This window comes from Puma concolor, chromosome C2, assembly GCF_028749965.1.
Source record: "Puma concolor isolate L17-30 chromosome C2, mPumCon1.1.hap2, whole genome shotgun sequence".
NCBI classification, from domain to species: Eukaryota; Metazoa; Chordata; class Mammalia; order Carnivora; family Felidae; genus Puma; species Puma concolor.
Genome location: NC_141675.1, coordinates 100,090,329 through 100,104,871, shown reverse-complemented (window position 1 = coordinate 100,104,871; position 14,543 = coordinate 100,090,329). Strand labels below are relative to the sequence as shown.

Here is a 14,543-nt window from a genome sequence, read left to right as displayed (position 1 = left end):
AAAGTAATTTGTTTTAATAATTTCTAAATCTTGAATTCAACATTTCCTTATTTCCAAAGTAGCTCATATATTCTGATCACAACAGAAGTAAATTAAAAATAAACTGTGATAAGATCTGGAAAACCTACAAATATTTGGAAATCAAACATTTAAAAATAATGTGTGGATCAAGGAGAAACCAACAAAGAAATTTAAAAATATTTTAAATTAAATATTTTAAAGTGATAATTAAAATATAACATATCCAAATTTGTGGGATGCAGCTAAGGCTATGGTTAGAGGGAAATTTATAGTTTTTGTACATATAAGAAAAGAAGAAAAGTCAAAACTCAGACCTCAAGAATCTAGAAAAAGCAAAAAAGAAAATAGAAGTCATAGAAATAATAAAAATAAAAGCAAGAATCAACCAAATAAAAGGCAAGCAAACAATAGAGAAAATTAGCAAAACCAAAATCATTCTATTACCAAATGGAGAAACTCTACCTCTTGTTGAGTATGGGAAGAGTCAACTTTAATCTCTCTACTTAGTGGACAACCCGGAAACTGGTTCACTCTGCATGAGAATTCCAAAGGGTAAGAAGTTGCTCATATTTTAGCAAGCCTGAGAACAGGGTCAGGTCTCCAGGCAAAAAAAAAAAAAAAAGCGTGCATGGGGGAGCTATCAGGAATGTGGCCAAACCAGAAGAGATACCTCTTCTCACAGGACCAAGAAAAAGGGTTTCAGGATACCAGCAAATTACTTCAGGTTATCATTTGGGATACTAAGAACCACAATATATGAACTAATTTATGAGCTGAGTGCAAGGTCAGGCCACACTTGACAGGCCATCCCCTGTAAGGATCTGACATAGAAGGGAAGATCCTGAGGCAGTGCTAGACAAAGGGTCATTATTATTAAATCCATCCATCTAGGAAAATGCTGCAAAGGACTGGACACCAAAAGGTAGACAATCCTGGGTCAGAAATTAGGGAGTGGAGAAAAGTGGAAATGGAAAATCAAGAAAGAAGCAGACTAACAGTTTTGAAGACAGTGATATAACCATGTTTTTTGGAAAGATAATTATAGTGGTGGTATGGAGAGAGACTTGAACAGAAAGGCTTGAGTCCAAGCAAGAGGAGATAAACACCTCAAATAAAACATGATATGGAGAAATTATGGATTTACCAGATATGTCTCAGATACATTGAAATAGTGTAATGTCAATTTTGTGAATGAACTGATTTCCCCAGGACCTGGTCTCCTCTAGGTGAATAATCAAAATTATATTTCTGAAACTGTATTTAGGATTAGAGCTACAAAAGTCAAGACTCCCCTATGACACCTAACACCATGATGCCCTGTCAGAAAGAGCAAGCCATTTTTTAAAAATTCTTTTACACAATTCCTCACATTTTATTCTATTTTTTTAGTATAGTTGACATACAGTGTTACATTAGTTTCAGGTGCACAACAAAGTGATTCAACAATTTTATATGTTATGCTCATCACAAATATAGCTACCATCTGTCACTATACAATGCCATTACAATATCATTGACTGTATTCCTTACGTTATGCCTTTTGTGACTTATTCCTGTGACTTGTTCATTCCAAACCTGAAAGCCTGTATCTCCCATTCCCCTTCACCCATTTTGCCCATTCCCCACCCACTTCCCTTCTGGCAACCATCAGTTTGTTCTCAATATTTATAGGTCTGATTCTGCTTTTTATTTATTCATTTACTTTCTGGTTTCATAATGGACCTTACTGGGAAAAGTTAGTGTTAAAAACATTCAAATTCATAAGATTTAAATAAGACATTAAATTATACCTTGTAGCTATAGTAATCATATGATCACCTGATTCTTCTTTTTGTTTATTCATTTGTTTTCTTTTTAGATTTCACATATAAATGAAACCATATGATATTTGTTTTTCTCTAACTTATTTCATTTGGCATTATACCCCCTAGGTCCATCCATGTTGTTGTAAATGGCAAGATCTCATCTTTTTATGACTGAGTAATATTCCAGTGTGTGTGTGTGTGTGTGTGTGTGTGTGTGTGTGTATCACATCTTCTCTATCTATTCCTCTATCAATGGACACTTGGGTTGCTTCCATATCTTGGCTATTGTAAGTGATTCTGCAATAAACATAGGCATGCATAGATCTTTTCAAATTAGTATTTTTGGTTTCTTTGTGTAAATACCCAGTAGTAGAATTATTGGATCATAAGTATTTCAATTCTTAATTTTTGAGAATCTCCATGGAGAGAATCTCCATAGTGTTTTCCACAGTAGCTGGACCAATTTATGTTTCTACCAACAGTGCACAAGGGTTCCTTTTTCTCTACATCCTTGCCAACACTTGTTTCTTATCTTTTTGTGTCTAGCCATTCTGACAGGTGTGAGGAGCTATCTCGTTGTGGTTTTGATTTGCATTTCCTTCGTGGTGAGTGATATTGAGCATCTTTTCATGTATCTGTTGGCTACCTGTATACCTTCTTTGGAAAAATATTCAGGTCTTCAGGTTGTTTTGGGGTTTTTTTTTGTGTAAGTTGTATAATTCTTTATATATTCAGAAATTAACCCTTTATTGGATATATCATTTGCAAATATCTTCTCCCATTCAGTGGGTTGCCTTTTGATTTTCTTGATGGTGTCCTTTGCTCTGCAAAAGTTTTTTATTTTGATATAGCCCCAATAGTTTATTTTTGCTTTTGTCTCCCTTGCCTTAGGAGACATACCTAGAAAAACGTTGCCATGGCTGATGTCAAAGAAATTACTGTCTCTATTTTCTTCTGGGAGTTTTATTGTTTGAGGTCTCACATTTAGGTCTTTAATCCATTTTGAGTTCATTTTTGTGTATGGTGTAAGAAAGTGAAAGTGGTATAGTTTCCTTCTTTTGCATGTAGCTGTCCAGTTTCCTGGCACCATTCGTTGAAAAGACTGTGTTTTCCCCATTGTCTATCCTTGCTGCCCTTATCACAGATTAATTGACCATAAAAGCATGGGTTTATATCTGGTCTCTATTCTGTTCCATTAATCTATGTGTTTATTTTGGTGGCAGTAACATACTGTTTTGATTACTGTAGTATATCTTGAAATCTGGAATTGATACCTCCAGCTTTCTTCTTTTCAAGATTGATTTGACTATTCAAGGTCTTTTGTGGTTCCTTACAAATTTTAGGATCTTTTGTTCTAGTTCTGTGAAAAATGCTGTTGGTATTTTGATAGCAATTACACTGAATCTATAAAATGTTTTGGATAATGTAGACATTTAAACAATATTAATTCTTTCAATCCAAGAGTCTGGCATATCTTTCCTTTTGTTGGAGTTTTCTTCAATTTCTTTCATCAGTGTTTTATACTTATCAGAGTACAGGTCTTTTACATTCTTGGTTAAGTTTATTCCTAGGTATTTTATTCTTTTTGGTGTAATTGTAAATGGGACTATTTTCTTAATTTCTCTACTATTTTATTATTAGTGTATAGAAACACAATTGATTTCTGGGTATTAATTTTTCATCCTGCCACTTTACTGAATTCATTTTTTACTTCTAAAAGTTTTTTTGTGAAATCTTTAGGGCTTTCTATGTATAGTATCATGTTATCTGCAAATAGTGACCATTTGAGTTCTTCCTTACCAATATAGATGTCTCTTATTTCTTTCTCTTGTATAATTTCTGTGGCTAGGACTTCCAGTACTATGTTGAATAAAAGAGGCGAGAGTGGACATCCTCATCCTGTTCCTGATCTTACAGGAAAAGCTCTCAGTTTTTCACCATTGAATATGATGTTAGCCATGGATTTTTTTCATGCATGGCCTCTATTATGTGGAGGTATGTTCCCTCTAAGCCCAGTTTGTTGAGAGATGTTGGATTCTGGATGTCAAATGCTTTTTTGCATCTATTAAGGTATTCATATGATTTTCATCCTTTTTTTTGTTAATATGATGTATCACGTTAATTGATTTGCAAATATTGAATCATCCTTACATCCTGAGAATAAATCCCACTTGATCCTGGTGAATGATTCTTCTAAGGTATTACTGAATGTGGTTTGCTAATATTTTGTTGAGGATTTTCACGTCTAGTTTCATCAGGGATATTGGTCTGCAGTTTTCTTCTTCTGTAATGTCTTTGTCTGGTTTTGGTATCAGGGTATTTCTGTTTTATTTGCAGTATATGATATTCTTCTACATATGTTATCCAATTTAATCCTCAAACTACTCACAATTATCATCTTAATGGGTGAGAAAATTGAGGCTCAAAGAGGTAAAATAATTTATTCCAGATCAAGTGTCTCTAAGTGGTAGACCCAGGCCTTAAACCTAAAGTCCAGCTCTTTCTACTATACTGTATTAGAAAAGTTCAGTAAAGACTCACAGGAGAGAGCAAGACCAGATTTGCAGAGAGATCATTATCAACACAGAGATGATAGTAACTTCTATGTGTCAGGCTCTGGAGATTAAATGGTTAAAACACAGTCTCTGCCCTCTTAAAGAACTTAGAATTTAACAATAGAACGAAACAAGTAAACCATTTCTGTTGTATAAACTTAAAAACTCTTTAAAAATGGTTTTACCTAAATTTAGTAAAAGCCTAAGGGTATATTATAATCTTTACTTACATCTTGATGCAGATTTAGAGGAGCTCGGAGACTGCCTTCCATCACTCTTTGATCCGTCTAATTTCTCCCCATCAGTGTCCTGATCACCTGGTTCCTTCATTTCCCCTGTAAGCACAAAATTGAGACAAAGAAAGAGACACAGCTATAAAATAAAAGTCCTTTACAGATATTTCTCACCTAACAAATTCCACAAGCACCAAATACCATGTGTGTTGATCACTATGCATGCACAGTATCTGAGATGACTTCACCAGGAGGACGGAGAGCAGCCAGCAGAGACCTGCAGAATGGCAGAATATAGTCAGCTAGTCCCTTTCTCTAGGCAAACTTACCAGGGTTCCCTCTGGTTTTTCAGAAGTCCACAGTGAAATGTCACGCCAGTCCATGTTTCCTCAGAATATTCCATCATTAAAGTTAAACCTCTGCCACCTGTTTTTTTTTGTGTTTTTTTTTGTTTTTTGTTTTTTGTTTTTTTTTGGCTCATCCCTCCATTTCCTCTTCCCATCATTTATTCCCCCTGGTGTTACTAATTAATTTCAATTAAAAAATATTTGTTCAGGGCACCTGCTATGTATCAAGTCTTACAGTAGGCACTAAATTACAGTACTGAACTAGAGATGTGATTCCTAACTTTGTGGAACTTGTTGTTTAGAAAGAAAGATATTAAATGAGCAATTAAAATGCAATCAGTGCTACAAAAAGGAAAGAATAGGGTCCTGTAGGCATGCCTAGCCAGATGATTAAATCATGTCCTGGGGTTAAGGAAGAGGTGGTGAGTAAAGGTTGACCAGGCATAGATTGGAAAGGGTGTTTTAGGCAGGGGGAAGTTCAGAGAGAGGGTTGTGTCCGTGAAGGGCTGAAAGCAATCTGTTGTAGAGTGGGAGAGTGAAATGGATGGTGAGGAGGAAGTCGGTAGCAGATTGTAGAACTATCTCTAAGCTTTTGCTAAGAAGTTTAGAACTTATTTCTATAGCAACTGAAAGCCACCTTAAGGTTTTAAGGAGGGGAGTGGCAAAGCAGGTTTTCCCTGTGCTCTGTCAGTTGCACTTCCTTACGTCTTTGAAAGCAACTGCTCTATCTTCCTTCTAAGGTCTTTGCTTCTCCACACTAAACATCACGTATTTCCTCAACATTCTGTTATGGCATGGCTGACAGCTCTATTTGAATCAGATTTTGTGGCTCATTTCAGGTTTGAATCTCAGTTTTGCCATATTACTAGCTAATAATCCTTTACGTTAATTCCTCAGTTGTAAATGGAAACGAAGAAGAAACAACTTACAAGGCTTACAAGGCTGCTATGAAAATTAACTGAACTAGTGCATCTTTATCCCTTCCTGGTCTCTGAAAAAAGACTGGATGCCCAGAGCAGATAGGATACACACCACATGGTCAGCTGAGAGTGCAGTATGAACCCCACCTCTTTTCCTTTGGACCTTGGGGGTCATTCCATCTGTTTTCGGCAGTGACATCATAATGATGCCCTGTCTTGATTTGGGGGACAATAGAGCAGGGTCTAAATGTTTTCCTTAAAAGCTATTATCAGGAAAGATAGGTCTTAAAATGACACGTATGTTATTAAATTTTGTGTTTAGTACTTTGGAGCCATTTTGCTGTGTTATTAAGATGATATTTTACTTTTCAAAAAGTATGTCTGTGTGTTCCTTTTTTTTTTTTAAGTTGTTCTCCCTTTCTTCTTTCTTCCTTCTTCCCTTTCTTCCTTCCTTCCTCTCACCTGATTGTGAAACACATGCCTACTGGGGTTGGGAGGTGTGTAGGAATCAAATAATAGAAACATTTTACATAGCAAGATCTTTAAAATCCAAATTCAATGATCCAGTGAATTTCCCTTCCCTTCCAGATTGGATATGCAGCCTGCTTTCTACATTTATACGAGTTGATGATTTGAAAATAAATATTTAATTATAATAAAGAATTTTTAAAAATTGATATGGCAAGGTCATATTGGTTATTGCAGCTTGATTGCAGATTATCATACACCTTGAGTAAATTTCTTTAGGTAGTAGCTACAAACATACCTAAATGCCATTTTCTCCCTCCATTTCAAGGTTCTTCATAATGTAAACCAATTCAATTCTTAAAACTACTGAGCACATTTATATGCAAATGGTATTCTAGTCACTGCGGAGGATACAAAAATGAGCAATATAGAGCCCTTGACCTTAAATACTTTACAATCTAAGAAAAAGAAGTTGACAATTCTCTTTTATGACAGTCTTCGAATACACTTCTCTAAACTACTGCTCCAGATCCGAGGCTGACTAGAAAGTCCTGAATGAAGGCTGACTATACCTAAAGATATCCTTGATAAAAAAACAACATTTAAATTATTTCAATAAAAATAAACTATCCTCTAAGTTGTCATGTGATGCAGGCTCCAAATAAGCGGAGCAAAGAAATCATTGGGTTTACTGACAAAAGTCAACTGATATTCTATTGTTGCTAGTCAATTAAGAACCAAAAGACAACTTTTAGTCTGCAAATTTCAATAACATTTCAGTCTATAAACAGGTTCTGCTCTGGTTTCCTATTGCCACCATACAAAGTTAGCAGCTTAAAATAACACCCATTTCTTACCTCACACTTTTGGGGGTCAGAAATCTAGGCACAGTTCGCTGCTTCCCAGAGTCTCACAAGGTCAGAAACAAAGTGTTGGCAGAGCTGCCTTCAGTTCTGAAGGCTCTGGGGAAAATCAATTTCTAGGCTTATTTAGGTTGTTGGCAGAATTCAGTTCCATATGGTTGTAGGACTAAAGTCCCTGTTTCCTTGTTGACTATAGGCTAGGAGTTGTTCTAAGCTTCCAGAGGCCACGTGGCTCATGGCCCCCTTCAAAGCCAGCAGTGGTAGGTCATGTACTTCTCAATGACTTAAATCTCATAGTTTTGGGGGCACTTGGGTGGCTTAATTGGTTAAACATCCAACTCTTGGTTTCGGCTCAGGTCATGACTTCACAGTTCATGAGATCAATCCCCACATCGGGCTCCACACTGTCAGTGAGATGCCTACTTGGGATTCTCTCTCTCTGCTCCTCCCCCACTTGCTTACTCTCTCAAAATAAAGAAACTTTTTAAAAATTTAGGCAAATAAATAAACAAATCTCATAGTTTTCTGCTTCTTACCAATAAAAGCTTCATAAGATCATTTTCTGAGTCTTCTTTTTTCTAAATACATTTATTTTTACCATACTGTAACTGAACATTACCTGGATACATATATTCTAATAAAGAGCTTACAAGACCTAATAAATTTACTTACAAGTTAATTATAAAGTGGGTAAGAAACAATTATAGTAAACAATTATGGTAACAGATACGGTAACAATCATGGTAACATCACTCTGTAAACAAAGGATTTAAACCACAATCAAAGGTAAATTGGTATCAAGACAAAAGTACACTCTTTATCCTATTCTGTTACAAACAATATACTCCTCAAGTGGTTAACATTACCAAGCAATAAGTTTTAATATCAGAAACACAGTTAATATCAAGTTGTCTACAGTATGGAAGAAAATACTGGAACCCAAGCAATTTTCCCAGTGTTCTGAACTAACAATACTGGACACAAAATTAAACTATTTGAGATCCTTTCTTAGTTTTTGTTGTTGTTGTTTCAGAAAGGGTGGCTGAAGAACCTGTAAAAGGCAACTGAGTAGGGTCCTGATGTGGAGATTAGCTGTGTAAATGCTGAGATGGAATAAGGTGGTTTTTATTTGTTTGTTAGGTTAGGTTTGGGTTGTTTATAATAAAGGGATTGGGAAGTTGTACTGTAACCTGATGAGGCTTTGGAGCCAGAAAGGCTTGGGTCCACATCCTAGTTTGGCCAAGGGTATAGCTTAGCTTGGCCAAGGGCCAAGTCCCCAGCATCACTTAACCCTTAGTCCTTTTATATGTAAAATGGGGACTGTAGGGTTGCCTGGCACAGTCATTCTAAGTATTAAATGAGATCTTTTGTACCTATAGTTCTCAACTCTGGCTGCACTTTAGAATCACTTCGGAAAACTTTCACAGCATGGCATTCTCAAGACCTCACTCCCTATGTAATTATTTTGTGTAGCCAAAGAGAAGAACCTGGCTTAAGGACCAGGGGTTCATATAAAGCACATAGTAGGTACTCAAAAATCGTAGTTGTTTTTACCATAATTACTACAAATTCCCTCTAATACAGCCAGGGCTCAATAAAGGTGACCATGAAATCTTCAGAGTTGAAAGAGGTCTTATCTAGTCCAACCTCCCACTCGTGAGAATCACACATCTACAACATCAAGCTCAGCACCATTAGAAAAGTAGGTTGGTGTATTGGCCAGGCTGAGAATTGGCTACAGTCTGACTGTGCTTACAGCCTGGCTCTCCTCTTACTCCTCCTGTGAGGTGTTCAACAGGTATTTAACTTCTCTGTGTCTTGGTATTTTCATCTGCAAAGTTTAGTGCCTACTTCATAAGGTTGTTCTGAGACCTCATTGAGTTAATACAGTAGAGTTTTAAGAACAGTGGTGCCTGGGGGCGCCTGGGTGGCTCAGTCAGTTGAGTGTCCGACTTCAGCTCAGGTCATGATCTCACGGTTCATGAGTTCGAGCCCCGCGTCAGGCTCTGTGCTGGCAGCTCAGAGCCTGGAGCCTGCTTCAAATTCTATGTCTCCCTCTCTCTCTGCTCCTCCCTGGCTCATGCTCTGTCTCTCTCTCCTTCAAAACTAAATAAAAACTTAAAAAAAAAAAAAAAAAAAAGAACAGTGGTGCCTGGCACATAGGTACTCAGTATATAAAATGATTGAAGGGATAAATGTATTCATTCCTGAATAAAGGAAAAATGAAGGAACATGATCAGTCAGCTTCAATTTAAACATTTCAGGTAAGCAGGTTAATGCTCAGTTCCAGTTCTTAGTTCATTTTATACTCACCTGAAATCTGCCTCCCTGCAATTTACATCCATTTGCTCCTTGTTCTTCTGGGGACACATACAAGTGTTCCTGTGTACCATAACCACTCAAATAATTGTAGCAACTTTACTTGTCTCCCTAGACCCTCTCATTTCCAGCTAAAGCATCCCAATTCTTTCAATTATTCCTCACTAACCTGGTTTCAACTCTTTTCAGCATCCTGATAGCTCAAGAAGTTACTTCCCAATGCGTTAAATATCCCTCCCAATTTTGTATCTTCTTTGAAGGATCCAGGCATTTTCCAAAAGAGATAAACTATTACTTTACCTGGTGGCAACGTTGTATTCCTTTAAGGCAGCCTGATATTACATTATCTTTTTGGGGTGGGGAGGTGGTAGGTTCATCACATACTGACTCATCATAATCAGCTTGTAACCAACCAGAATGACTACACCGTATTTGTGTGTTCTCACCCATGTCCCATCTCGTATAACTGAAGTAGCTAGGTTTAGGAGTCTACTTGCAGAACTATCTTAAATCTTCTTTTATTACCCTCAGGGTCATTGATCCAGCCTATGACTCATTCTGTTAACCAACTCATTGAGTATACTGTCAAGTTTTGAGACAACCCTGAGGAAGTAGAAAGAAAAAAAAGAGTCATAGTTACACAGTGGTGCAAAGGCATGTGTTGTTAGAAGGAGGTTGGCTGGAAACCAGAGAGAATGGTCCCCAAGATGGCACCACTTGGATTCATCCACCAGATTCTAGGGTCAGTCTTCAGTCTCACCAACTCAAACACTCCACAGCAGCGTGCCAGAGCTGGCCATGTTAAGACTCTGAGGTTGTCGTATAAAACAGATTCTCAGTTTTTACTTTACAATGTGAAATACCACTGTGGAAAGAATAATGATAGCCCATGTTTTCTGAATGATTACCATGTGTCAAGCACCGTCCTAAGGATTCGGCACATACTGTTTCACATGTTTCTCAAAACAACTCTATGAGTTAAGTGCAATTTACAGATGAGAAAGCAGAGCAGTTACTCTTTGAAGTCTTCTCTCTCACTCAACTCATGCAGTTGGTTTCTATGTTCTGTTGCCAAGTAAACAGTTATTAAGCCTTTTGAATTCACCCTCTCCTTTCTATTCCCACTGTCAGTACCCTATTCTGGTTATGCTGTCTCACCTCTTCCATTACCGCAGTCTCATACCTTGTCTCTCTCTCTCTTCTCTACTCCATTTCTACCTGCCTCTTGTAGTTTCAAAACACAGCTTTTAGTGTGCTACTCTTCCTGTTTGGAACCTTTAATGGCTCTTCACTGCCACAGAATAAGAACTCAGATTCCTTGGCATGGCACAACGGTCCCTCATCTTCAGGTCTGCAGCTCATCGCCTGTCACTTTCCCCTTTCCTGGTCCCTCCTTAGCTCCTTCTCCTTCTCAAAAGTCTTAGTAGCCATCTGGGACAACTCACAATTGACCAGACACACTGAATACTTACTCATATGCTACTATATCCACTTGTATGCAGCAAGTATTTACTCTGTACCAACTACATGCCATGAATGTGCTACTCACTTTACCTGTAATATCCTATTTAGTTGTAACAAGAACCCCATGAAATAAGCATTATCATCTTCCTTTTCAGAGAGTAGAAAGCTGAAGTGCTGAGGGGTCCATGTGCCGAGTGTCACACAGTTAAGTGTGGTGTGGGCTGGTTTGCGTGACCCCAGAACCCAGGCACTTTCCCACCAGACTCCTTGCTTCTGGAGCCTGGGCTTAGCCCGGTCTAACTGGCACTCCTGGGTTTGCTGTCTTCCGCGCCAGCCGGATTAGGAGTTCCTTGCAGGCAGGAACCGTGTCCACTTTGTACCCACAGTGTCTAGCTCCATGCCTGCCAATACTAGCCGTTTCAATGTCTGTCGAACGGATCGTAGCAAGGACAAAGGACTAAGTCTCAGCAAGTCTGGACAACGCTGGCTCAGTCTAAGAGAAACCCTAGTAGGCTCAGCTGCTCCCTGACTGCCTAACAGATTTGAGGACGAGTTCGCGGGAACTGCCTTGCTGCCAGGCTCCAAACTTACCCAAGGCACCGACAGCCGCCACGCATTTCTAGTCCCAGCGTCAGCCCCGGGTCTCCGTTTACAGAGGTCACCACGGCAACGAAGCCTCGCCTCCCGGCGGGCGGAGCCGAGGGGCCATGAGGCGCATGCGCCACCGGGAGCCGGCTTTCTGGGAGATCCCGCGGCGGTGCCACTGGGAGCCTCAATGTCACTCGCCCTTTGGTCCCAGCTGTTTCGTGCCACATGACCCAAGTTGGAGACAAACAGAAAAGCCCAACATTCTATGAGTTTATCATCCCATTTTTAATTTTATATACAGTTTATATTATAATTAACCTAAGAATGGTATATCGATAAACGAAGTGACTTTTGAATACTTTCTTAGATAACTGCCCAGGAATAAAAAAAAAAAAAAAAAAAAAAAATGGCCCAAAGGAGCCCTGATTGCGCACTATCATCCTCAAAGGTACATCGCCAGGCTTCTTTATTTAGTAGTTGTTTATTTTCCGCTGTTATCTCTGTTGGCTTTTACGGTAACAGATTGTATGTTGTAGGATCCTTGGCCTCCTGACGCTGGGCACACGAAGTATAGGGCTACCTTGACAGATCTCGGTTTAGCAGTTTGCTCTTTAGCCGCTCTGTGGTACAGGCAGCTCTCGGTATTGAATTTTAAGTACCTAAAGTCACTGGTTACAAACATCATTTTAAAATGGCTACATTGCACACCGGAAACTAATAAACCGTGTTAACTGGAATTTAATTAAAACGGCTACAATATTGCAATAAGTGACAAAGGACTTTGTATCCAGAATAAAGGATTCTTATAATTGAATAAGAAAACAAACCCGACAAGTTAATTTTTCAAATGGGCAAAGGACTTTGACTACTTCATCGTATCAGCGGTATGAAAGGCCAGTAAACATATGGTAACATGCTTCACAGTAGTCCTCAGGGAGATGCACACCACAATGCATATACACACCTACCAGAATGGGTAAAAATTCAAAAACTGCCAGCACCAAACGTGGGAGATGTGTAGATACTGTAACTCTCATGCCCTGCTGGTAGGAATGTAATAAGGCACAACGCTTTGGAAAACTGTAAGGTAGTTTCTTTAAAAGTTAAATATATACCAAGCCATTCCATGTCCAAGGTATTTACCCAAGGGAAACAAAAATTTATGTCCATACAAAGCCTTGAATGTAAATGTCCATAGCAGCTATATTCACAATAGCCAAAAATTGGAAAGAAAGCCAATGGCCATTGACAGGTGAATGGATAAACATTCATACAATGGAATACTACTCAGAAGTAAAAAGGAAGACATGGACACCCACATGAATGAATCTCAATAGTGAGTGAAAGAAGCCAGACACAAAATAGTGCAATTATGATTCCACTTAGATAAAATGTAAACAAATCTATGATGACAAAAACACATCAGTGGTTGCCCAAGGCTGGAGCAAAGGGTGGGACGCACTGCAGAGACAGGAGGAATCTTCTAGGCATGAAAGAAATGTGTCTTGTGGTTGTTTTGTCTGCCAAAAGTCAATGAATTATTCTCTTTAAATGGATGTAGTTTATTGCATATAAATTATTTCTCAATAGTTTATTTTAAAAGGCTATATTCTATTTTTGTTTATTGTTTTCCATAATGTTACACAACAATTTTCCAAGACCTTTATAACATTTGTTGGTAATATTGAAATGTTTTCTTTAGTCAATTATTCTTGACTTAAAGTCTCCTGACTTAAAAAAAAAAAAAAAAAGGATCATTATCTTTGCTGTTAATTATAAATGGCATATGCAGGGTGTCTGGAAAGCCAGAAAACAGGAAAAAATTAAACAGCTTATTAGTTACATTTTCAAATAAAATTCTCAACATGTTTTCTTTCAACTTCCAAATATCTTTTCAGGTGAAATAAACTCTAAATTTAAAGCACTGGGTCCAATTGTTAATCTGAGAAAACCACTATAAATTCACCATTTACTACCTTTAAAAATCTGGAAGCACAGAGAAAATAGTGTATTTTTTTGTATACCAAAAAACTGGCAGTCATCATTACTGAATGCTTATCGTGAGTCGGGCTCTGTTCTTAACATATTTACATATACTCACCTCACTTACTCCTCACAATCCTAGAAGACATATCATGTCTGACTCTCAAATGGGAAAAATGAGATTAATTTACCCAGGGACACAGCCCAACTGGCAGAAATGGCACTTGGATCCAAGCTTTCTGCTTGCAATACTTGCAGACTTAGCCACTGTGCTAGATTAGCTATTTCTCCTAAGTAGGAGAAGTCCAGTAATTTTTTTCAAAAGAGCTTCAAGTTGTGGCTTTATCTCATACATTCTGACATTAGGCAACTTACTTCACCTCTAGGGCTCAATTTCCTCATCTGGAATGGGGAGGTGGGTGGCATTCAAACACCTCTAACTCACAGTTTTATTGAAATAATGGAGCTACTTTTGGCTCAGCACCGTGCCCACCACAATTACAACTCTATAAAGATAGCTATTACTATTATGGGGCTTCCACACCATATTCACTGTAAGATGGCAGCATGGCATAGGCTGTGTAGAAAGACTTCCTATGTCCCATCCCAGGGCCACCATTCCCAAGCTGTGTGACCTTGAGAGGGTACTTACCTTCTCGTACCTCAGTTTCTTCATCTGCAAAGTAAGGATAATAGGATCTACCTCATAAAGGTGTCATAAAATCATGAAGAGTGGCTGAAACACTATCTGGCATTTAGTAAACCATAAACTATTATTAAATTCTGCTAACTTAAAGAATTCCACTATATACTATAGGAATGATTATATCATTAACCGTGGATTTGATTATCAATCTAGTTTCTCTCCCGAGCTGTAATACGGAAAATGGAAAATTTTACTAAAGTTTAGCAAGTGCTTAGCAGCTTTCTGGGGCATTCTAGAGAAGTCATGTGTTGACCAAAAACATGAATCTATA

General features: G+C 38.1%; 1 protein-coding gene across 3 annotated transcripts in view; it reads right to left on the bottom strand.

Moving 5' to 3' along the window:
• The window catches only part of CFAP44 (cilia and flagella associated protein 44), a 151,481-nt gene extending 139,620 nt beyond the window's left edge, over positions 1-11,861 (bottom strand). Inside the window, exons 1-3 of one of the 3 annotated variants that reach the window (XM_086675417.1) lie at positions 11,587-11,861; positions 4,816-4,891; positions 4,612-4,716 (exon numbers count right to left, since the gene is read on the bottom strand). In XM_086675417.1, the coding sequence (XP_086531543.1) occupies positions 4,612-4,711 (100 nt within the window). In that variant the 5' untranslated portion in view covers positions 4,712-4,716; positions 4,816-4,891; positions 11,587-11,861. Of the gene's footprint in view, positions 1-483; positions 554-4,611; positions 4,718-4,815; positions 4,892-11,586 lie in introns of those variants that run through there. The other 2 variants (XM_086675416.1, XM_086675418.1) reach the window with 2 other exon arrangements.
• Between the last annotated feature and the right edge of the window lie 2,682 nt (positions 11,862-14,543).